At 38.1% G+C, this 25,783-nt stretch overlaps 1 protein-coding gene across 10 annotated transcripts in view; it reads left to right on the forward strand.

Moving 5' to 3' along the window:
• FUT8 (fucosyltransferase 8) overlaps positions 1–25,783 on the forward strand; it is a 306,683-nt gene that overhangs the window by 272,698 nt on the left and 8,202 nt on the right. For all 10 annotated transcript variants that reach the window (XM_070469493.1, XM_070469495.1, XM_070469496.1 and 7 more), the window contains 3 exons: positions 7,882–8,128; positions 12,660–12,836; positions 24,252–24,402. In XM_070469493.1, coding sequence (XP_070325594.1) covers positions 7,882–8,128; positions 12,660–12,836; positions 24,252–24,402 — 575 coding nt within the window. The remainder of the gene's footprint in view (positions 1–7,881; positions 8,129–12,659; positions 12,837–24,251; positions 24,403–25,783) is intronic.

Here is a 25,783-nt window from a genome sequence, read left to right on the forward strand (position 1 = left end):
TCACCGACTCAGTGGACGTGAGTTTGAGCAAACTCCAGGTATCCTGCATTGTGGGTAGATTCTTTACCATGTGGGCCACCAGGGGAGTGGGTCACGAAGAGTCCAGCATGACTGAGCGACTAAGCACACAGCATATCCTGTGAGAAAGGTTTGTTGTTCCTATTTTAGTAAGCCAAGGTATTTGTCTGTTTTATCAGTAATTTGTAGTACTTTTAACACAGCACCATACTTGATTAAGTTGTCTTCTTTCCTCACATCCTACAAAAGTCTTAACTGTTTTGTTATTATTTTCTTCTTCCAATATGATTGTATTTTCATTTTCTTCTCTCGTGAAGTGACCAAAATTTCTTGTTATAATTCTTGCATCTTAGGGTTTTAGGATGGACCGTTACCCTATCACCAGGGAACCTTAACTAGGCCTTTCTGATGTAACATAATTGTGTGATAACTTAGTGTCAAATCACAAGTAGCTGTAAAGCCAGCATGAAACATCGCATTCCTAACTCTTCAACTCTGTGCTGACCACAGAGACAGCTATAAAACTCTCCCACAGCAAAAGGGAGCACAGCGTGCCAGCTGACGGCTCTATCCTGCAGGATCCTGACAGCACACCTGCTCACCCTGTCACTTCTTCCGGGTTTCTCCAGGAATGAAAGGCTATTATTGCCTCGAGGTCCTTCCTCCTGGCTCTTTCCTTCAAGGAGACATGACATGTGATGAAAGAATAAGAGGAATATGAGAGTGGAATTGTGATTTTTTTTTTTTTTTCATTCATGGGGGAAAGAGAGGTTGGGGTTTGGCTCTTTCCTAAATTTGATGAAATTAAGATTTGTCTTTGTTTCTACTGCTTGTCTCCATTCTCGTCTTTCTTACCAATGAGAAAAGCTGTTCTAGGGTTCTCTGGGATCCTTTAGGTTAGAAGGAGGTTCTAAATTAGAAGAAAGTATTCCTGAAAGACAAAAAACTCCCCCAAACCTCTAGTCATGGAGTTATAGGACCCATGCAATGTGAATCATCAAAAAAACTGTGGTCAGCATCCCCTTTATGAGCATAATGTCTGTGGACTGTCTGGAACCTCTTGGCAAAGTAACATATATGTATATAAAAGTTAAATGACTAAATTTGTTTCAGAAGCATTAAGAATGACTTCAGGAATCCTGTTTAGGGCCATGAAGCAAACAAATGGGTCTTTTTTCTTTTGACACTGTCCTGCCTACCTTATCCTGAACTGCATAATTCACTAAGATATTACATATTTTCCATTAGCTGTTCTTTTAGTCCTCGATCCAGAGTTAAGTCTGTCAGAATATCATTGAGGTCAGTGAACCATGAACCTGATTGCTTTTGCAAGGCATTTTTGTTGCTAGTAAAAGCAGCAAGCACCTCATAAGAATGCTGCATAGTTGTTCACATAGTGATATGCTAATTCTTAAGAATGTTGCTAACACTGCAGTGTGTTTCATATGATTGAATTTGGAACTTTTCACTCAACTGGTTCAAGCATTCAAACTGGCAGTAATAACAGTCTTTTGAGTTGTTGCTTAAGTAGAGCAGTGACGGAATTCATATGACAGGTGACAGTTGTTCATTCAAGTTCAAGAAGAGATCTCTATCAGCCGCAGTGGTTGAAAAACAAAAGGAAAGGGCCCAGATGTTCACTTTTTAATAGTATATCTTTCCTTCATATTTTAAATGAGAACAAAGCTCATCTATTAAATGAGGATATAAATATTAATGTTGTCATGTTAAAATCCCAAAGAACAGAGCTCGCACATTTATGTGATTTTTTTTTTTAAACCGTCACCTATAAATTAAAGAAAATCAAAGAAACCACCCCCATCTCCCCCGTGCCTCTGGAGGTATCAACACAGGTGGTTAACTTTTGGTCTTTTTACTCATGCCTTCTCTAGTCTCAGAGAGGTGAGTAAGAATTTAATCAGTCATATTTGGCCACACTGTGGCAAAGAAAATGTAAATCCCCAAAGTCCAGATAGTCTTTATGGATATAATTTAAGCATATAAATTCCTTGCTCTGATGTGAGCAGGAAGTATTACCAGTTTAGACAACTTACTGCTATTCTGAGCTTTCAGTATAGCACAGAATTTTGGTCAAGATAGTGATGATAGAATATCAGAACTTTCACATAGATCAGAATTGCTGTTCTCTCTGTGTTCAATTGTTATTGCCTGTGGTAAACAGTATGAACAAGATTTACTTTGGGTGTATATCTTATATGTCCTTATCTGCTGTATTTGGGAGCATATCTTTGGCTCACTGGAATGGGGCGCTTTGATATATTTTTCAGAGAATATGATATTTTGGCAAATAATCTCTTCCTGGACCTGGCAATAGCCAGGTTCTTGAGAATTGTTCAGCAGAATTGGTCCCAGGATAAGAGCTAACATTTTTTGAGAATTACTGTGAATCAGGCAATGTATTCAGCTTTCTCCATGCAATATCTCATCCACAGAATAACTTGATGAGTAAGATACTATTATTAACCCTGTTTTACATATGAGGAAATTGCTATTATTAATGCCATTTTCTAGATGAAGAAAAAGGGGTGAAGTTAAATATAACCTATCCAAGATCACACAACAGCTAGGTGATAGAGAATTTGAACTCCAATTTTTATGACTCCAGAGCCTATACCCTTAAACACTGTGTACACAGTCATGGTACTATATGAATAGGTATTTGTTTTGCTATATTTTGTTTGATGTTGCTCCCTGCTCTAGCCTCCATTGGAGCCACGAGTCCCAGCAGTTGACACAGTCTTTGAAATGGCTGTTGAATGGGATGGCACCTAGCTGCTAGACCCATTCAAGACCACACTTAGGAGAATTAAAACCTTATTCTACCTCTCTGTACTTATTTGGAGGAAGCCAGAACCTATGTGGGTTTTGAGGGCAATCTCTTTAAGAAGCTTGAGTCCAAAAAGTAGACAGGTTTTCTGGTTCAGGATCACCAAAAAGTTACTAATTAACTTTTCTTCCCAAGTGATTTGAGTTCTAGATAGTGATATCTTTTTAAAGATTTTTCTCAACTGACAACCCTATTCCAGACCTCTTTACTTTGAAGAGTCTGAGCTCTATGAATTCTGCTTTTAGGAGAGTCCCTTTTCTCCCCAAGTGATTTAAGTTCTAGAGAGTGATATCTTTTTGAAGATTTTTCTCAACTGACAACCCTATTCCAGATCTCTTTGCTTTGAAGAGTCTGAGCTCTATGAATTCTGCTTTTAGGAGAGTCCCCCTTCCTGAGTTCTGCTTCTCTCACAAGACAATAAATTACAGAAGTCTTATGGACTGAGGCCCAAAATCTTTCCATCCTTGAAATATTTTTCATTACAGCAAAGCCCGTTAATGTATTAGTTCAGTTCAGTCACTCAGTCGTATCCAACTCTTTGCGACCCCATGGACTGCAGCACACCAGGCTTCCCTGTCAATCACTAGCTCCCAGAGCTTACTCAAACTCATGTCCATCCAGTCAGAGATGCCATCCAACCATCTCATCCTCTGTCATCCCCTTCTCCTCTGGCCTTCAATCATTCCCAGCATCAAGGTCTTTTCCAATGAGTCAGTTCTTCGCAGTTCTTGGCCAAAGTATTGGAGTTTCAGCTTCAGCATCAGTCCTTCCAATGAATTTTCAGGACTGATTTCCTTCAGGATTGACTGGTTTGATCTCCTTGCAGTACTCTCAAGAGTCTTCTCCAACACCACAGTTCAAAAGCATCAATTCTTTGGCGCTCAGCTTTGTTTATAGTCCATCTCTCACATCCATACATGACTACTGGAAAAACTATAGCTTTGACTAGACAGACCTTTGTTGGCAAAGTCATTTCTCTACTTTCTAATATGCTGTCTAGCTACTACTGAAGCGACTTAGCAGCAGCAGCAGCTATGGTGGATATTAAGCTTCTAAAGCCCTTTCTTTTGAAGACTAATAATTCTAATTGACTATCTGCAGGGCTAATGTCTCCGACTTATGTTACATAAAATAGTAGTAGAGTAATGCTCTTAAACGGAGCTGTTATGCATTGACTAGCAGGGTGGAGGGCTCTTCTAGAGGTACATGCTTGTAGCTGTGAAGATCATCCCTTACAAACAGCTACCTATGCTCCTGCCAGAGAACAGGCTTGTTGTATACTAACAAGCTTTTTGAGTCTTAATCTGCCCTTGGCAAAGAAATGACCTGATAAAATAGGATTATCAACCAGAGAGGTCATCTGAAATATGAGATAATTAATAATGACCGTATCAATTCAGGTCAAACTGGGCAGTCAGTTGTGTAATACTCAGGCTAGTTTGCACTGGTTCTTTACAGATGAATAGTGCTAACTTTTAATGTATAATTTGTGTATATAAAATATTCTCTTGCTAGAAGACTGATGTAGCATTTTTTTTTTTTTTAACCAACGCTGAAGTCTTAATCTGGGCTTCCGTCACGGCTCACTGGTAAAGAAGCTGCCTGCAGTGCAGATGAGGGTTCAGTCTCTGGGTCAGGGAGATCCCTTGGAAAGGGAAATGGCAACCCACTCTGGTATTCTTGCCTGGGAAACCCCATGGACAAAGGAGCTTGATGGGCTATAGTCCGTGGGGTCGCAGAGTCAGACACAATTTAGCAGCTAAACAACAGTCTTAATAGAATGGCAGAGCACTCTTCATTGGTAAACAGGGATGTACTTAAATGCTTTTTTTAAAAAAAATGCATGTTCCAGAAAGCAGAATGTAGTATAGTAGAGTAAGCACTAGAGTCTGATTATTAGCTATATTACCTTTGAGAAATTCTCTTAACCACTGTTAGTCTGTTTCCTCTGGAAAATGAGGGGTTTTAAATAAATGTGTGTTTCCCAAAATTCTGAAACCTACCACAGATTACTAGAGGTGACTTTAGGTGGCATGTGAAAGAATGTCGGGCAGTTTTCTGGAAAAAAAAAAAAATTAAACATTGACTCACATAGCTGAGTTATTCCTTATTGAGTCTTTTAATAGAATCTAGGGACTTCCCTGGTGATCCAATGGTTAAGAATCTGCCTTGCAATGCAGAGTTACACAGGTCGATCCCTGGTCAGGGCACTAGGATCCCTTATGCTGCAGAGTAGCTAACCCCATGCACCACAACTGCTGAGCCTGCGTGCCACAGCTAGAGAGCTCACATGCCAACTACTGAAGCCCGCACTCTCTGGAGCCCACCTGCCACAACTAGAGAGTCCAGGCACTGCAGCAAAAGATCTTGCATGATCCAGCAAAGATCCGGTATGCTGCATGCAGCCAAATAAATTAAAAAAAAAAAAAACCAACAGAAATCTGGCTTGAACTTGGAGCCCTTTATAAGCAAGAGAATTTGTATAGAATTTAATAACATAGTTTTGTTTGTAGCAAAGTTATAGTTTCAGTTACCATCTATAAAATAAATCAATTTAAGTTTTAAAAAGTGAATTTTTAAACATTAAATAGTACAGATGGTACATATGGATATGGCAGAAATTATAAAGGTGGTACATAAATGACTAAAGTTTAGAAAACTGTGAATAAGATTATCTCTAGGATCTGTTCCAGGTTTAAATTCTTTTGAATATGTATTCCAGTAGAATAAAAATGTTTTATGGCGAACCAAGTAAAAGAAAAGAGCTTCCAACTTAGCGTGTACTGTGTAATTTTCTTTCATTTTAAAATATGTCATTATTGAGGAGGCTAACATTTTATTCTATGACAGTTTTTTTCATTTATAAATATGAATACCCCTTTCTTAATATTTTACTGGGTAACTGAGTATTGATATGTTTTGGATAGCATGTTTGTTGGTGATGATGGTGTTGTGTTGTTCCTTTGTTTATTTGTTTCACCAAAAGCAGTCTGGTTCTGAGTGAGGTTTTTGAACTGGAAATCTTCAAAGTCAGTAACCATGTCATCACTCTATAGGCTGTACTCTGACTAGTACAGGGTTTGGCATAGTGTAGTATGCAGCAGCAGCAGTAGTCAGTAAATATTTGAACAAGTGAATGAATAAATAAGTCAATACAAATAAACTGAGTTCTGTGTCTTGAAGGTGCAAGCATAGTTTTCATTTCTGAAATGAATTAGTCAATAGAGCTAGCTATACGGAAATTAAGGCTTTGGGACAATTATTTATAGAAGGTAATACTTTCTCTTGAGTGAAGTTTGGAGCTAGTTACATGGGAAATTTAGCATAACCTTTTCAGAAAGAAATTACAAAAAGAAAGTAGCTGTACTAATTTTGCTTTTGTTTATGGTCATATAGGAGAAGATAGAATTTTCCTTCCTTTTTTCTCTTTGTTTATTATATTTCTACATTACTTTTTTTCTTTCTCATACATATACTACATATCATCTCCACGTTGGGACCCTAATTTTCCTTGCCTTAGGGAGATATTAGAGCTTAATTTAAAATACAGTTCACTGTTTCCCTAAACACTCTTAATTACAGTTTCTCATCTGATAAAGGTGCCCAGCTCTTTCTTAACTGGCATACTGGTGGTAAATTTGTTTATTCTAATTTATTCACTCAACATATATTATATGTCAAGGGTTTTGTTCTAAGACTCCTGAAATGAGTTTTACATATCAGTGAGAATATTAACCAGATGCTTCTAATCCTTAGTTTTACAACTGACTTTCTAATAACCATGCAGTTGGTTTGAGTGACATACCCAGATCATGTAATTTATTTTAAAACACTTTTTCCATGTATAGAAAAGCAAAATTTAAGGACTGTGTTTCATTTTGGTGAATGTATTTCAAACATATTCTAGGTCTGCTCACTACAAGTACATTCTTTCTTTAATGGCCCAATGATTAACTGTGGTTCTAATTTATTATGCACAATGACATCTTAACTGGAGTTATTTTGTATGTTTAGGTTAATATGTTTTGTTACTGAAAATTTAAGTCAGTATATTTTATATTTGTGAAATCTTTCTGCCTAGTATATTCGTGTTTTCTAGTTATTATTAATACTATGTGATCTTTAAAATGTGGCATAAACTCTGAGGAGACTGGTTATAACATCTTGGTTTGTTCTCAATGCATTATAAAGTTGATAGAACAGCAGTAACAGTAATAGTACATAGAAGTTGAATTTCAAAAGTAATCATAATTTACAGCAGTTACTCTTTTCTAACTTGAAATTAAGATTATTCAGGTATACAATCAACACAGATTCTATTACAGTCCCCATTGAAAATATAATAGGAAGAATTTTGGCCAGGCCAAAAAAGATTTTAGAACTATCTTATTTTGTTTCTTTAAGAGATGCTTGTCTTAAAATTATAATCTTTAGACATCTCTAGAGTCATTGTGCTCTGTCATGAAAGTATGCAAGAGCCATTTGCTATCATGACATGCTGGAAGTTTTGAGAACTCTTTTTCTAATTCAGAACAAACAATTATAGATTCCACATGTCAGCTGTATCATTTGATATTTGTCCTTCTCCATACAGCAGAAAGTAGCACAACATTGTAAGTCAACTGTACTGCAATACAAATTTTAAAAAGAAAAACAGTTATAAAAAACAGGACTTTGCCTAGGGGAACATGTCTACTGACAATATGGTTATTCTCTGATTAGATGCTTGGAGTGCTGGAAACCATCTTTATCTGGGTTATGAGGTATTGATATGGCAGCCCATTATGGTAGAAAAGAAAAGGCCACATACTTGAGAGGCAGACCAACCTGAATGTGAAATTCGGCTCTGTCACTTTTACTCTGGTACCTAGGGCAAGTTACTTAACTTCCTCTATAAAATAAAAATTATAATACTTTAGAGTTTCTGTGACAATAAAAGCACCCAGAGTGAGTTCTTGTCAAATGGTAGTTGTACACGCAATACAATGTGATGATCTGCTTTGATATTCCCTCAGGTGAAGTAAAGGACAAAAATGTACAGGTAGTCGAGCTCCCCATTGTGGACAGTCTTCATCCTCGTCCTCCGTATTTACCCCTGGCTGTACCAGAAGACCTTGCAGACCGACTTGTACGAGTCCATGGCGATCCTGCAGTGTGGTGGGTGTCCCAGTTTGTCAAATACTTGATCCGCCCACAGCCTTGGCTAGAAAAGGAAATAGAAGAGGCCACCAAGAAGCTAGGCTTCAAACATCCAGTTATTGGGTAAGAACCTGATTTGTTCCTCCTAAAGTGATATGTAGTAACAGGGGTGCATAACTTTACAGTATGAACATTACAGGGTTTAGTATAATTTTCATAGCCACACCCCAAAACAGAGGTTCCAGTGTTCACCTTAGGCCACAGGGAGATAGATCATTCTTCCTTTGCTAACTTAGAACAGCTGAGTCATCATATTTTAGTCACTTAATAATTTGTTCATTTATTCATTCAGCAAATATATTAAAACATATTTCTGAAATTAGCTGTCTCTCCTGGGGAAACGAACAAAATTTTATTTTATTGGGAGTATTTTAGATACTATACATGCTTCCTGTCTTACTCTTAACAGGGCCATGAAATACATGCTTCCTGTCTTATTCTTAACGGGGCCATGAAATGGGGCGCTCACATTTATAGCTTTTCTTTTACACCTTATTCTTAGGTTTCTTTCGTTGCCACTGGTGATTATTTTGCATTTTTGATGTTCTGTTTTCTTTTTGTTTTGGAAGCCATTTTGAGAATAAAGATTTCATTTGTAATGTAAGATAATGTTAAAATTGTTATTTAAAGTTGTCTCTTAGCCCACTTAATAGTTACCATGTATATATGTATTCAGTCTCATGCTTATGTTAAGGGAAATGTATCAGGAAATCCTGGAAGCAAAAAAAATCCAAAAGAACACCTTTGCTCACAAGTATGTGCTCTGTCCTATACCCATACATAAAAAGTTATGAATAAGGAGTTTTTCTGTGTCCTGATGCCAAATTTCACACCACAGGAAATGTTCTTTGGCTAAAGGAAAGAATATGAGAGTTAAGTGACCTTGGTAATACTCCTGCCTGTTCCCTAATTCTGGGTCAAGTTACTTAATAACAGTATTATTGAGCTTTGATTTTTTTTTTCCATTTGTAAAATAGGGAAGGTAATACCTCCCCTAAAAATGATGATGTGATAATATAAGAATTAAAAAGGATTTTGGTTCAGTAGGGAAAAAATACACTGTAAAATGTTATTACCTTTCAGAGAGACTGATGCTTAAGTAATTCCTGAAAATAGATTTGTAGGCTAGACTATGGCATTCTGCAGCTTCTATTGTTTGTAATAATGTCAGCTATTGATTAATATTAATACATGTGTTGATTCATTCACTTATCTGCAGAACATTTATTGAATACCTGCTACTGTGAGGGACCAAGATTAATTTTTTTTAAATGACTCCTTTCAACTCATTACAGTCCATGGGAAAAGAGACTTAGCAACTAACATTATACTGGGAGAATGTGATTAATGCCCTGAGGAAAAGCATAAAAGTCTTATGAGAAGTCAGGGAAGGGGAAATGTACTTTCTGGACCAAGAATGCCTTCAGAACCACAGTGTTAGAACAGAATTTTCAAGGTGGAGAAAGATGCAGGATAGTAGTTACATTACCAAAATAACTTCAACTGCATTATCTCAGTGATCCTGTAACACAGTCCAGTGATGTAGGCAGAGATAACCATTTTACAAAAAATCTCTTTCCAAAGTTCCAGAGTTTATAAAGGCAAAACCAGGACTTAAAGCTTCTTAACTTTGTTTGGATAACCTGTAGTTTTACATAGCAGAAAGCTACCTTTATTAGTTTTTCATGGAGCATCCCCCACATTGAGAACTGGCCAAATACAGGAACTTGAAGTTCTGCAGACAACTCAGTTATTTGCACACTGAGGTAGTGTGCTGTCGGAAAGAGAGGTGCACTAGAATTCAAGAATCTAGGAGTCCAGACTAGTTTCTACCACTAGCAAGTTATGTGACTTTGGACAACTTACTTGGTCATTCTCGGCCTTCATTAATTGTCACTCGTTCTTTGTGTATTTAAAAAAAAAACAACAACACTGGGTTAGATAATAGGTTTCTATTAACACAATAATAGACTTGTGTGTGTACCCATCATTCATTCATTTGTTGTGTTTGGTGGAATTGGGAATAGATAAAATCAGATTCCTTGCCTTACAGGAGCTGTGATAATGAAAATCAGGCAAGTACAGAAATAGCTTTTACTTTACAAGACTGGGCTGAAATGCAAGTGAGAGAAACCAACATTCCTTTTTGCCTTATGTTGTCATTTTGTTCCCTGAAATGTCTTCAGAGGCATAAGTTTCTTTAACTGTTAGATGAAAGAGTTGCATTATAATATCCTTCACAGATCTAACATTCTTTCATTAAAATCCATTTAATGTCCTCTCTCAAATTATTGGTCCAGGCCTAGTTTTAGGAAAGCTTGAAGAATTGAGAGAATTGCTTAGTAGTACTCTGCTCCTCTTCCTCTGATTGTTCCCTTTTGTTGTAGATCTCCTTTGTTTTTGTTTTTAATTTCATATCTCCCATCCTATTTTTCCACTTGTGTCTTCATCTTCATATGTATATGTTACTGACCCATTCTAAATGGTACTGAAACAAATGCATGGTAAAAATCAGAATTTCAAGTAGTGTTTCTTCTTATGAAACTTCTCATTGAAATTCAGTGGAATTGTTCTTTCTGTCCCATTTCATCTCCGGAGCACAGTGAACAATTCCAAATTTCCTGAGAGAACCAGTGACTAAGAAGATTGTGAAAAGGAAAAGATGTGATACAATAGGTGCTCATAATGTAGTATTCACATCTGGACTATCATCTGAAATGCAAAGGAAAGAATAGCCATGAAGATGACAGAGTAACTCCAATGAAATTGAATCCTCACTCCAGATTCATAATAAATGGTTGGCCCTAGGCTTGACTTACTGTGAAAGTGTTAGTCACTCAGTCTTGTCTGATTTTTTGTGACCTCATGGACTATAGCCCGCCAGGCTCCTCTGTCCATGGAATTCTCGAGGCAAGAAAGCTGGAGTGGGTTGCCATTCTCTTCTCCAGGGGATCTTCCCAACCCAGGGATTGAATCTGGGTCTCCTGCATTGCAGGCAGATCCTTTACCATCTGAGCCACCAGGGAAGCCCAGGCTTGACTTAAGACTTGCTCATGTATTATGACCTAAAAGGAAACAAATCTACCTTGTTCTTTTCTTTTTATGAGCAGTGGTTTAGTAACTTGGGAAGAGAGGGGTTATAGAAAGGGCAAAAGTAAGGAGTGCTTTAACTTCTGAAAACCAACTATGATTACTATTATTCTTATTTTCATTAAAATACTGTTGAAAGTCGAGGCCTTATTCAGTGCAAGACAGTATAACTCTGTGTCCCCAGTTCTACAATTTCACAGTTTTTGAGCTTTTCTTAAATAGGACAGATGAGATTAGTATCTGGTTGTATTTGGTAGGGTAAAACAGCAGAGAAAGGAAATTCATTATACCTACAACAAAAAAAGGTTGGAATGGTTCCATGCACTTAAAGTAGTAAGAACTGTTAAAAGGTTTGCCTTGCCTTAATTATGCTATAGGGACTATCCTTGCAGGTCTGTGTTTTCCTTAGCTTTAAACTCTACAAGCTGGTGTTATAGTGATGATACAGGGAAAAATGAAGAAAAAGAAAACTTGGCATCAAAACTTTACAAATGATATATTTAATGTTCTATAATAACTGTGAATCTTGGCATCCTTTATTGTCAAAAATATTAAAAATTATTTCTAGTTTTTTGGTTGGTATTTGCTGGCTTATGTACAGTCTAACTCTAGAAACCCCCATTTACTTCTGATTTGCCAATTACTTTCTCTTTAAAGCATTTTTCAAAGACTTATTTTCTAATCCCCCTTGTATTAATATGCAAATATATTTAGAATACGTGTGTTTGAATTTTTTAATATTGGTTTTATTTTTTCTAATGTTGAAAATGAAAGAAAAATTGGTTTAATTGTACATAAATGGGGAAACCAGAATTGAAAAAGACACATGTACCCTTGTTCATTGCAGCACTATTTACAATAGCTAGGACATGGAAGCAACCTAAATGTCCACCCACAGAATAAGAAAGTTGTGGTGCAAATATACAGTGGAATATTACTCAGCTATAAAAAGGAACACATTTGAGTCAGTTGTAATGAGGTGAATGAACCTAGAGCCTACTATACAGAGTGAAATAAGTCAGACAAATGCTGTATATTAACACATATATATGGAATCTAGAAAGGCGGTACTGACGATCCTACATGCAGGGCAGCAAAGGAGACACAGACATAAAGGACAGACTTTTGGACTCAGTGGGAGGAGAGGGTGGGATGATTTGAAAGAATAGCATTGAAACATTTTCATTGCCAGGTGTAAAATAGATAACCAGTGCAAGTTTGATGTATGACACAGGGCACCCAAAGCCAGTACTCTGTGACAACCTGGAGGGATAGGGTGGGAAGGGATGTGAGAGAAGGGCTGATTTATATTGATGTATGGCAAAAACCATCACAATATTGTAAAGCAATTATCTTCCAATTAAAATAAGTAAATTTTTAAAAAAGAAAAGGAAATGTCCATAATGCCACCATGAATGGAGGTATAAAGCTTGAATACCCTAAAAGTCCTCTGTGGATCAGAGCATTTTCAGTAGACTCTAACTTTCTCTCTCTGTCCCTGCAGAGTCCACGTCAGACGCACAGACAAAGTGGGAACTGAAGCAGCCTTCCACCCCATTGAGGAATACATGGTGCACGTTGAAGAACATTTTCAGCTTCTTGCTCGCAGAATGCAAGTGGATAAAAAAAGAGTATATTTGGCCACAGATGACCCTTCTTTATTAAAGGAGGCAAAAACAAAGTAAGTTAGATGAACTAATGATTCTCTAGTGGACCATCTCTTCTCAGTCAAAATGAATCCTTAATTCCCATGACTGGTGATTCTTGTTACATTGAATGTTATTACTGATTATTGGGAGTTTTAAATTCAAAACAACTGTGTGCTCGTGCAACTCTTATTATGATCAAAGCATAGTTGTGGTGCCAGCAAGATGTAGACTTCATTCTGAAACCCCTTCTCTTAACTTGTAGGCAACAGTCATCTTGTAATATACTCACACGACCTTTATGTGCTTGGAAGACAGAGGGCAAGCTTTCTGGTGTCTTGTAAGGACACTCATTCCATCATGAGGGCTTCACACTAAGGATTTCCCAAAGGCCCCATCTCCAAATATTATCACATTGGGAGTTAGGGCTTACACATGTGAATTCTGAGGGGACACAAACATTCAGTCCATAACACTAACCAATTCACAAGACTGTTAAAAATGAAACACACTGCGTACTTGTCCCTTTGCTCTTACAGAATCGAAGGCAACTGAAGCCATGTGTAAGATATAAGTCTTCACCTTGTAAAAACGTCTGGAATTTGGAGATTATATTTTTTTAAAAGACAGAGAATCAAAAGAGGGGTTTTGTCAGTGAAAGAATCAGGACTGCTAGCTTGTACTGAGCAACACCATCATTACTGAGCCCGCCCGCCTGTATTTCAGGCACTGTGCTAAGTGCTGGGGAGTCCCTGATACCCAAGACACTCTCTGCTCTCAAGGAATTCCTAATCTTGTAGGGGAACGGACAATACGAGGAGTGCTTTTGTTGTTGTTCAGTCACTGAGTTGTGTCCGACTCTTTGTGACCCTGTGGACTGCAGCACGCCAGGCTTCCATATCCTTCACTGTCTCCTAGAGCTTGCTCAAACTCATGTCCATTGAGTTGGTGATTCCATCCAGCTGTCTCATCCTCTGTCATCCCCTCTCCTCCTACCCTCAGTGTTTCCTAGCATGAGGGTGTTTTCCAGTGGGTTGGCTGTTTGCATCAGGTGGCCAAAGTATTGGAGCTTCAGATTCAGCATCAATCCTTCCAATGAATAATCAAGGTTGATTTCCTTTAGAATTGACTGGTTTGGTTTCCTTGCAGTTCAGTAATACCATCTACTCCAGAAATCATCCCTGAACCCTTGACTAAATGTTCCTCCCCTAAGTACATTTATCTTAATATTTAGCACTTGCTTATTTCTGGTTCCCTCACATTAAAAGCACTTTGAAACTATACCTGGTTCTAGTAAGTGTTCAGTAAGTACTGAGTTACATTCATTTCAGTCCAGTCAGTTTGAAAACATTTTATTAGCAGTTAGCCATTTGACCTATTTGACTTTTAATTAATTTGTTTCTCAATCCTTTTTATGTCACAAAGAAAAACAAATGTTGGGAAGAAAAACAAATCTGGAATGAATACTATAATTCTAGTATTTATCCAAATCACTGGATAATCCTTTAAACCCTATTTCTACCTCGTAAGAATGCAAATTAACCTGATATAAATTGTTTTTTCTTTAAGGCTCCCTCTATGGATTATACACACAGACACACACTCTCTCTCTCTCACACACACATATACACACATACAAGCCAAAGGGCCAAGAAATTCATCAGCCAAATATAAGCCAAGTTATATATTATACTTATAATTCTTATATAAGTGTTAGGGATTAAATGAAGACTTGGACACAAAACATAAGAAAAAAATTCCACAGGTGCTCTTCCAGTTTGATATGCAGACCTATTAGAAACAAAGCAGAAATAGCTCATCTTAGTCCTTCATTTTAAAATACCTGACTGAATTTGTAGCTTAGTTGAAAAAATATTAAAATATTACTTTATTTAGTCTTCTACTTGTTCTTGAATGCATCATAAATTTTCCCCTTGATTAACAAAATAGTTCATGCTCATTAGAAAATATGGAGTTGGTGAGTATACAAACAAGGAAAAAATATTACTCATAATCTCATTACTCAGTAGGTAACAACTATTTAAATATCAACATATTTCCTTCAGATATTTATATAGTTATACATTTTAATAGTTGATCATATTCTATATAATTTGAACTCTTCTTTTTCTTAATACAGCAATAGATCCCTTTTCACAGGTTGTTAGAAAAAAAGTCATTGTCAGTCTCTCTCTTTTTTTTTTTAGTGATTAAATATCCAGTGAATAGAAGTACCATGGCTTACTTGACCATTCTCCTAATATTTGACAGGTTATTTACAGTGCTGTGAGGTATGCCTAAAATTATCCATATTATTTCCTTAATCTAGATTTCTGGGCTTGAAAGTATTTAGATAAAAGAATATGAGCATGTTACATCTGTGATCCATAGCACAGCATGATATTCTTACACCACACAATCCTTATAGTACAGTTGGCAGTAGTATCTACTTGGATTGTGGGAACAGAAAAACTTGATTTTTTTTTTTTGGTCAGTAGCTAGTAACTCCTCTCCCCATGATAGTTCAGGCAGCATTTTCCTCCATATTCCTGTTATAAATGTAGCAATTGCATTTTATGCATATTAGTTCCTCTTTGGAAATCCTTTGGTTTTTCTGAGTCAATTAAAGATTTTCTCAGGAATTTAAATGCTATGTCTCGCCTTCATTATTTTACTTAGACGTTTTTTTCCACTCTGAATTAATTCTGCTTTTGACCTCTCATGACTGGTTTTGATCCTAAACAAGTCATAAAACCTCTGTTATTGTTTCAGAAGACCAAAAACATGAATTAATTTCTCAACAAGATATACAGTATCCAAGGTGATTGTAAGACTTTTCTGCTTCAGGAGGTTGAAGAGTGATGCAAAGGATGCAAAAGAGTGATGCAAACTTAAGTGATGCATAGGATTCATACAGAGGAGAAACCTTTTTTCTGAGTAACTTATTCTTTGTAAAAGGGGTAAAGATTAGTTTGTGTCTGTGACTCCAGTAGTTAGTGCTTTGTTGCTTAGTATTACACCTCAGGTTTTGCTTTCGTTCATGAGATTTTAGCACCAGCATCCCAGTGACCATGACAGCTATTGCTAACATGGAGATCTCCTCAGGTAATTCAGCATTAGAGTGTTTAAATCTAAAAATCTTTGGCAGTCAAAGAAATAAGAACTATTAAAATTGTCTGTCCAATATTGTATTCTGAGATAATGAAGATTGAGGGTAGGAGTGAAACAGGAAACAAAAACAAGCTATTAAAAATCTCTCAGATTAAATATTTACATATTTATTTTGCTCTTTGTGAAAAATGCTGGATGAGCTCTTCCTAAAATTAAGTTTATTTAAATGAATAGAAGCAAGAGAAATCTGTTAAAAAGGTTTTCTAAAGCATTTGCCATATCAAATGAAGAATCAGCCATTGTGGTAAATGTCTTCACTATTTTATCAAACTACATACAATTTGCTAGACACAGTTACAGGGCATTCATTTCAGTGCAGTTCAGTCACTCAGTCATGTCCGACTGTTTGCACCCATGGACTGCAGCATGCCAGGCTTACCTGTCCATCACCAACTCCCAGAGCTTGCTCAAACTCATGTCCATCGAGTTGGTGATGCCATCCAACCATCTCATCCTCTGTTGTCCCCTTCTCCTCCTTCCCAGCATCAAGGTCTTTTCCTGTGAGTCAGTTCTTCACATCAGGTGGCCAAAGTATTGGAGTTTCAGCTTCAGCATCAGTCCTTCCCGTGCATATTCAGTACTGATTTCCTTTAGGATGGACTGGTTGGATCTCCTTGCAGTCCAAAGGACTCAAGAGTCTTCTCCAACACCACGGTTCAAAAGGATCAGTTCTTTGGCGCTCAGCTTTCTTTATAGTCCAACTCTCGCATCTGTATATGACTACTGGAACAACCATAGCTTTGACTAGACAGACCTTTGTCAGCAAAGTAATGTCTATGCTTTTTAATATGCTGTCTAAGATGGTCATAGCTTTTCTTCCAAGGAGTAAGCGTCTTTTAATTTCATGGCTGCAGTCACCATCCACAGTGATTTTGGAGCCCAGGAAAATAAAATCTATCACTGTTTCCACTGTTTCCCCACCTGTTTTCCATGAAGTGATGGGACCGATGCCATGATCTTCATTTTTCTGAATGTTGAGTTTTAAGCCAGCTTTTTCACTTGCATCAAGAGGCTCTTTAGTTCCTCTTCACTTTCTGCCATAAGGGTGGTGTCATCTGCATATCTGAGGTTATTGATATTTTTCCCGGAAATCTTGATTCCACTTTGCACCTTCATCCAGCCTGGCATTTCTCACATTAGAAATACACAAAGAAACCAAAAATAATATGTGGCTCCTCCTCTCAGTGAGTATCTCTCTGACTGATAGGCAGTATACATGTAACCATTAATCACAGTGTCATCATATCAGTACTTGTCCTGAAGGAGTTGTATGCTAGGTAATGAAGTCAAGAGGGGTCTTTCCCTCAATCTGAAGAAAGAATTCACAAAAGAAAATGTGATACTGTTTTTAATTTCAAGTTAGTTCTTTGTGGGTGATACAAAAAAAATATTTTTGCAACATGGAAGAAGAAAAGATACTTTTTAAAATCATTGCCAGCCTCTGCAACCTCACACTGGAAGACCTCTTCTGCTGCATACTTGTGGGCATAAGACAAGAAGGAAGTATGTTTGTGTGGAGTTTTCCATGCTCATTGTTGGAAGTACAGAATCTCCTTCCTTCATTACTTCCATTGTTTCTGTTTTTTTCAACACTTGGTATCCTTCATCAAGCTCTTTTGCATGTAGAGATAAGGCCTGAGGAGCTTAGGTGCTCTTTTGGTTTGGTGCCAGGAAGAGGCCTTTAAGTTCGGAAGGCCATAATGATAGTGTCACTTCTCAGAAAAAGGATCACTCTGTTCCACTGAGTACCTATACCATGCTGACAGAGTTAGTCTTTACTCTAGGATACAGCCTGCACTGGTGTGTTTTAACAATTTTTCTCCTCCTTCACCCTCCAGCCTTTTCATATTTATTTGTTTCCGCTTTAGCCCCATGCCTGGATATGTGCATCTTCACAGGAATCACATTAAAAGTCTCTTTGGTTGTTTTCTTTATAGAACAAATGTGACATTTCCTTCATCTCGCTGATTCAGAGCTGGGAGGGCAAAATGTCAAAAATAATGAGGACAAATGGATCTGATCACTGAATACCAGTCTGAAACAGTGCTCAGAGACTTTTTCTTCACAGTCATCATTAGAGGCAGTGAGAGAAAACTCCTTGGAGGCTGTGGAATGAACAGAAATCTGAAGCAGCTGTTAGGGAATTAGGAAAACGTCCCAGTCATGGGTAGCACTCACTTGTTCATGTGTTTATCCACGTGACTTTATGTGGAGTTCTAGATGCTGTGATGCAAAGGAAAATAAGGCACAGCTAAGCTTTGGGAAATACTGTGTGGAAAAAGCCACGTAAACTGACTCTTGCTGTCTCAGGGCTTATGAATAGGAACTGTTGTTCACTCAACAAATATTTATTGATATTCTGTTACATTCTAGATTCTCTTTTAGGTGCTAAGAATAACAGAGTAAACAGAGCAGAAGAAATATCTCTCTATAGAGTTTACATTCTAATTAGGGATGATGGAGGTGGAAATGAATGCAGACAGTAAACAGTTTTTATTTAGTTGCTAAGTCATGTCTGACTCTTCTGTGACCCAAGGACTGTAGCCTGCCAGCCTCCCCTGTCTGTGGGATTCTCTGGGCAAAAATACTGGACTGGGTTGCCGTTTCCTTCTCCAAGGGATCTTCCCGACCCAGGGATTAAACCCAGATCTCCTGCTTAGCAGGCAGGTTCTTTACCACTGAGTCACCAGGGAAGTCTAAAATAAACAGTAAATATATATTTACTACAAGACCTTTTAGAACTAACACCCCAAAAAAGATGTCCTTTTCATTATAGGGGACTGGAATGCAAAAGTAAGAAGTCAAGAAACACTTGAAGTAACAGGCAAATTTGGCCTTGGAGTACAGAATGAAGCAGGGCAAAGGCTAATAGAGTTTTGCCAAGAGAATGGACTGGTCATAGCAAACACCCTCTTCCAACAACACAAGTAAAAACTTTACACATGGACATCACCAGATAGTCAACACTGAAATCAGATTGATTATATTCTTTGCAGCCAAAGATGGAGCTGTATACAGTCAGCAAAAACAAGACTGGGAGCTGACTGTGGCTCAGATCATGAACTCCTTATTGCCAAATTCAGACATAAATTGAAGAAAGTAGGGAAAACCAGTAGACTTTTCAGGTATGACCTAAATCAAATTCCTTATGACTATACAGTGGAAGTGAGAAATAGATTCAAGGGATTAGCTCTGATGGACAGAGTGCCTGATGAACTATGGACGGAGGTTCGTGACATTGTACAAGAGACAGGAATCAAGACGGTCCCCCAGAAAAAGAAATGCAAAAAAGCAAAATGGCTGTCTGAGGAGGCCTTACAAATAGCTGTGAAAAGAAGAGAAGGGAAAAGCAAATGAGAAAAGGAAAGATATTCCTATTTGAATGCAGAGTTCCAAAGAATAGCCAGGAGAGATAAGAAAGCCTTCCTCAGCAATCAATGCAAAGAAATAGAGGAAAACAACACAATGGGAAAGACTAGAGAGCTCTTCAAGAAAATTAGAGATATGAAGGGAATATTTCATGCAAAGATGGGCTTGATAAAGGACAGAAATGGTATGGACCTAATAGAAGCAGAAGATATTAAGAAGAGGTTGCAAGAATACACAGAAGAACTGTACAAAAACGATCTTCACGACCCAGATAATCACGATGGTATGACCACTCACCTAGAGCCAGACATCCTGGAATGTGAAGTCAAGTGGGCCTTAGAAACCATCACTATGAACAAAGCTAGTGGAGGTGATGGAATTCCAGTTGAGCTGTTTCAAATCCTGAAACATGATGCTGTGAAAGTGCTGCACTCAATATGCCAGCAAATTTGGAAAACTCAGCAGTGGCCACAGGACTGGAAAAGGTCAGTTTTCATTCCAATCCCAAAGAAAAGCAATGCCAAAGAATGCTCAAACTACCTCACAATTGCATTCATCTCACACGTTAGTAAAGTAATGCTCAAAATTCTGCAAGTCAGGCTTCAGCAATACGTGAACCATGAGCTTCCAGATGTTCAAGCTGGTTTTCAAAAAGGCAGAGGAACCAGAGATCAAATTGCCAACATCCGCTGGATCATCAAAAAAGCAAGAGAATTCCAGAAAACTGTCTATTTCTGCTTTATTGACTATGCCAAAGCCTTCGACTGTGTGGATCACAATAAACTGTGGAAAATTCTGAAAGACAGAGGCATACCAGACCACCTGACCTGCCTCTTGAGAAACTTATATGCAGGTCAGGAAGCAACAGTTAGAACTGGATGGAACAACAGACTGGTTCCAAATAGTAAAAGGAGTATGTCAAGGCTTTATATTGTTACCCTGCTTATTTAACTTATATGCAGAGTACATCATGAGAAATGCTGGGCTGAAAGATGCACAAGCTGGAATCAAGATTGCCAGGAGAAATATCAATAACCTCAGATATGCAGATGACACCACCCTTATGGCAGAGAGTGAAGAGGAACGAAAAAGCCTCTTGATGAAAGTGAAGGAGGAGAGTGAAAGAGTTGGCTTAAAGCTCAACATTCAGAAAACTAAGATCATGGCATCTGGTCCCATCACTTCATGGGAAATAGATGGGGAAACAGTGGAAACAGTGTCAGACTTTATTTTTTGGTGCTCCAAAATCACTGCAGATGGTGATTGCAGCCATGAAATTAAAAGATGCTTACTCCTTGGAAGGAAAGTTATGACCAACCTAGACAGCATATTAAATAGTAGAGACATTACTTTGTCATCAAAGGTCCATCTAGTCAAGGCTATGGTTTTTCTATTGGTCATGTATGGATGTGAGAGTTGGACTGTGAAGAAAGCTGAGCATCGAAAAACTGATGCTTTTGAACTGTGGTGTTGGAGAAGACTCTTGAGAGTCCCTTGGACTGCAAGGAGATCCAACCAGTCCATCCTGAAGGAGATCAGTCCCGGGTGTTCATTGGAAGGACTGATGCTAAAGCTGAAACTCCAATACTTTGGCCACCTCATGCGAAGAGTTGACTCATTGGAAAAGACCCTGATGCTGGGAGAGATTGGGGGCAGGAGGAGAAGGGGACGACAGAGGATGAAATGGCTGGGTGGCATCACCAACTCGATGGACATGAGTTTGAGTAAACTCCGGGAGTTGGTGATGGACAGGGAGGCCTGACGTGCTGCAATTCATGAATCGCAAAAAGTTGGACACGACTGAGCAGCTGAACTGAACTGAACTGAAATATGTATTATGTCCAGTGATAAGAGCCATGGAGAAAAATTAAGCAAGTAGAAAGGTTAAGGTTTGCCAAACTCCTCCCTAACAAGTCAGCATTAGAGCAGAGATACAAGGAGGAAGTAAGAGATAAAACCAAGTGGATGTCTGGGGAAAGAATGTCTGACAGTCATAGCTAGTTGATTAGCTAAATTTATTGAGCATTTCCTGTATACCAGATACTCTTCTAAGCTGTTCACAGTGCTTAATTTAATTATCAAAAAATTATATAAAGTAGGTACAATGATTATCCCTTTTGCATGTAACTTCTGAAAGTTTACAACTTAACTCTGATCTATCACATGTACTGAGAAAATTTATTCACTCTATATTAAAATATAATTAAACCTCTGATTCAGAGTAGAATCATTTGAATATATGGTAGACTTTTTAAACACATCCTGTTTCAATATTTTTAACACATATCCTCTTAGGAGTACCACAATATTAGTTGGTGGACATCTACAGGGAGTTTACTTACATAAATTTATTAGAATGGTTTCTTTATCACCATTATTTGTTTAGATGGTGCTTATGGGGACTAGGGCTTCACCAGTGGCTCAGCGGTAAAGAATCCACCTGCAATGCAGGAGACGTGGAATTGATCCCTGGGTTGGGAAGATTCCTTGGAGGAGGAAATGACTACCTACTCCAGTATTCTTGGCTGGGAAATCCATGGACAGAGGAGCCTGGCAGACTACAGTCCCTGGGGTTGCTAAGAGTCAGATACGACTGAAGAGACAGCATGCATGCGTGCCAGAGCTGCATATGGAGGTTAAAGGAGACAAATCTGAGGTATCACAAATTCTAAACTAAACAGTTAAATGAGATTTTATCATGATATTTATATTCTAAAGGAAAAACTCAATGACCAAATTTGAAAGCAAGTTGGAGCCTCCTGGAGAGGCAGAAGGCAACTGGGACTCCCCCTGAGGTTATAGACCCTGGCCACAGGCAGTGGGGAGCTCATTCTGCCTCACAGCCCCTGGTGCTAGCAAGCTCCATTTTCGAGTCCTCCTTCTAGCCTATTAGCACTGGGGGCTTATGTGCCCACTAATTGATTGCCTCCAGTACTGGGATCCTCAGGCCCCACAGCCAGCTGTGCTGGGACCTAGCACTGCCCGCCAACAAGACCAGACCAGCCTTAGGGCCTGCAGACCTGCAGTCAGGAGACCAGAACCCAGCCCAATCCACCAGTGGACTGGCACCAGCCTTAAGATTCCCCAGACCATGTAGCCAGCTGTGTCAGGACCCAGACCCACCACCAGTCGTTAGCAGCCCCCACGTAAGGCAGGACATGGCAGCCAACTGAGCTGAGAGCTAGCCCTGCCTACCAGCCTGCCCACAGTAGTTGGCCCCACCACCACAGAAGTGCCCCTTGGCCCACATACACCCTCTGTTGACCAGAGGGGAGTATGTAGCTAGACCCACAGGACATCTCCTATATAAGCTCACTTCTCCAAGAACAGAAAACGTAACTGGCCTGCCTAATGATACATAGAAATAAACACAGAGAATAAAGCAAAAATGAGGTGATAAATAGTGTGTTTCAAACAAAAGAACAAACCCCAAAAGTACTGAGCAAAGCATAGATGAGCAGTCTGTTCACACCAACACCACAGAAATCAAAGGCTCAAAAGAGATTACTGCAAACAACTATACGTGAATAAATGGACAACCTAGAAGAAATGGATAAATTCCTAGAAATTTTCAGTTTCCTAAGACTAAATTAGGAAGAAATAGAAAATATGAAGAAATCAATTACCAGTAATGGCACTGAATCGGGATTAATCAAAAAGCTTCCAACAAACAAAAGTCCAGGACCAGATGGCCCCATGGGTGAATTTTATGAAATATTTAAAGAAGATTAATGTCTGTACTTCCAAAAATTGAAGAAAGATGACTTCTGAATTCATTCTACAAGGCAAAGGTCACCCTGATTAAAAAACCAGACGAAGATGCCACAAAAATCAAAACTTACAGACCAATATCATTGATAGGATACAAAAATCCTTAACAGAATGTTAGCAAGCTGAATCCAACAATACATTAAAAAGATCATACACCATGTTCTTGTGGATGCAAGGATAGTTCAATATTTTCAAATTCATCAGTGTTACACACCACATTAACAAAGGATAAAAATCATATGATCATCTCAATAGATGCAGAAAAAGCATTCGACAAAATTCTACATTTATTTATAATAAACTCTGAACTAGGTGGGTATAGAAGAAACGTACCTCAGCATAACAAAGGCTGTAATATATGACAGTCCCACAGCTAGCATAATACTCAGCCGTGAAAAGCTGAAAGTTTTTCTTCTAAGATCAGGAAGAAGAGAAAGATGGCCACTCTCACCACTTTTATTCAACATAGTGTTGAATGTACTAGCCACAGCAATTGAAAGCTGTTAAGACATTATATCCCTAGAGTTTTCATCACAAGGAAAAAATTTTTTCCTTTTTAAAAAATGTTGTCTCTTTAGGAGATGAGGGATAGTGACTGAACTCATTGTGGTAACCATTTCGTGATGTGTGTAAGTCGGTTCATTGTGCCTTATACGGTATTGTATGTCAATTATATATCAGTAAAACTGGAAGAAAAAGACCGTGTATAAATTACACTTTTAAAAAGATGAAAAAGATAGTTTAAGGATAAAAGTGGGAGAGGAAGGCATAAAATGAAAATGTGTTGATGTGAAAAAAAAAAAATGAAAGCAGGTTGAAAAAGCTCTTGAGGTCACTTGTTACAAAGAAAGAAATTTCTGTTTTCAATTATTTCTTGAATTGAAAGGGACATTCTGATGCATATGTGTACTTTCTATGACATGCCAATAGCTTCTAACATACAGGACACCCCAGAATGGTTGCTGCCCCATCAGTGGATTCAAAGATGCTTTGTCAGCTACTCTATTGAGTGCCAGAGTTAAAGCTCTCCTTACTGTTGGAAAGAGAGGCACATCTGTAAAGGAGGGCCACCTCCTGTTGATAGGCTACTACTTCCTGATAGAATTGTGTGATTTCAGTGATTTTGTTTCTTTTTCTAGGTACCCCAATTATGAATTTATTAGTGATAACTCTATCTCTTGGTCAGCTGGACTGCACAATCGATACACAGAAAATTCACTTCGAGGTGTGATCCTGGATATACACTTTCTCTCCCAGGCAGACTTCCTGGTGTGTACTTTTTCATCCCAGGTAAGCATTTTTAAATGGTCAATACTCTGGTTATATTAGGTAAGGAAGTTCTTGGATCTTTTTTAAAAATGTTAGTTATCATGATTCAAGTGCAACATTTTAATATTGAGAAATGATCCCTTTTGTGAAAAGATGAGAAGATTCCAAAAAGCATAGCTTTTTGATTACATTTGAACATTCAGTTGTTTGCAAGCAATTGTTGAATACATCTCTAATGAAGCCAGCTACTGGGGTTATTGTAAAGTATTTGGCTTATTCACAGTATTTAACAGAAACAGCAAGTAAGTTTACTTAATACTTTCTGATTTTGCATTCAATCAATATGTAACCAGAATCCATCCATTTCTACACGTCAGTGCACTGATACTGAGAGACTTAAATGCTCAGCATTTTGCTTTACTTCATTGCTTTGTAGAAAATAAGAAAGAGGAAATGTAATTCCTCTTCAAGTCCTTTTACATTTCTACCTAGCAAGAAACAGTACAATATATTTAAGCAGTACCATCTTATAATCATCCTTTGAGTTTAACTGTTACAGAAAAAGTATATGTTATTGGTTTGGTGTATGTGTTTTTATGAGTGTCCAATCAGCCTTATTTGCCCAGTGGAATATCAACATAGGAATATTTGTCATGGATTTTATTCAGCTCTCTTATTTATGTGCATATTATTGGTTAGTTTATTCAACATGCTATTAAATGGTTGTTTGTGCTCAGATCTGTGCTGGGGTAGAGGGAATTTCATGGGATTGAAGATACAGATCTTAGCCTGGTCCAGAATCTAGTGAGCAAAATATTCACATGAAATAACTAGAGAATAATTACCGAGAAATATAAACCATGTGAGATAAATATATGCCTGAAAGCTTGAAGAAGCAGAGAAAAGAAAATGTGAAAAGGAAAGTCACGTCATTTACATGGAAATAGACTGCAGAGAGTATAAAGAAAATAGCCAATTTTTATTATGTGACAATGCACTTTATCACAATGGTGTGGTGATATGATTGTTGGAAAGATACTTACCCCAGCAAAGGCTGTATGAGTTCCTTCAGTGTGGAATAAGACTACAACTTAAGACCCAAAGACAGCTACCCAGAACGGGAGTCACAAAGCAGCAGTCCTCATCAGAAGGGAAACAAGAAGGCATCCATAGCTGATATTTCTCCCTAAGTGGGGTTAGGATCCTATCATTGAGAAGGTCCCTTTTCTATTCTTATGGGAGGTGGGGGGAGGAGTTGTAACTACCTAGTTCCTCTCAACTGCTTTTGATAATCTGGCTATGTTCCTGTGTGATCAACAGGTGCAAATAACGCATTTTCGAATGGTGGTTGTTAGAGCGATTGAATCAAGAATGACTTTTCCAGATGCACTACCTCCTCCTT

Source organism: Odocoileus virginianus, chromosome 6 (genome assembly GCF_023699985.2).
Source record: "Odocoileus virginianus isolate 20LAN1187 ecotype Illinois chromosome 6, Ovbor_1.2, whole genome shotgun sequence".
In the NCBI taxonomy this organism is placed as follows: Eukaryota; Metazoa; Chordata; class Mammalia; order Artiodactyla; family Cervidae; genus Odocoileus; species Odocoileus virginianus.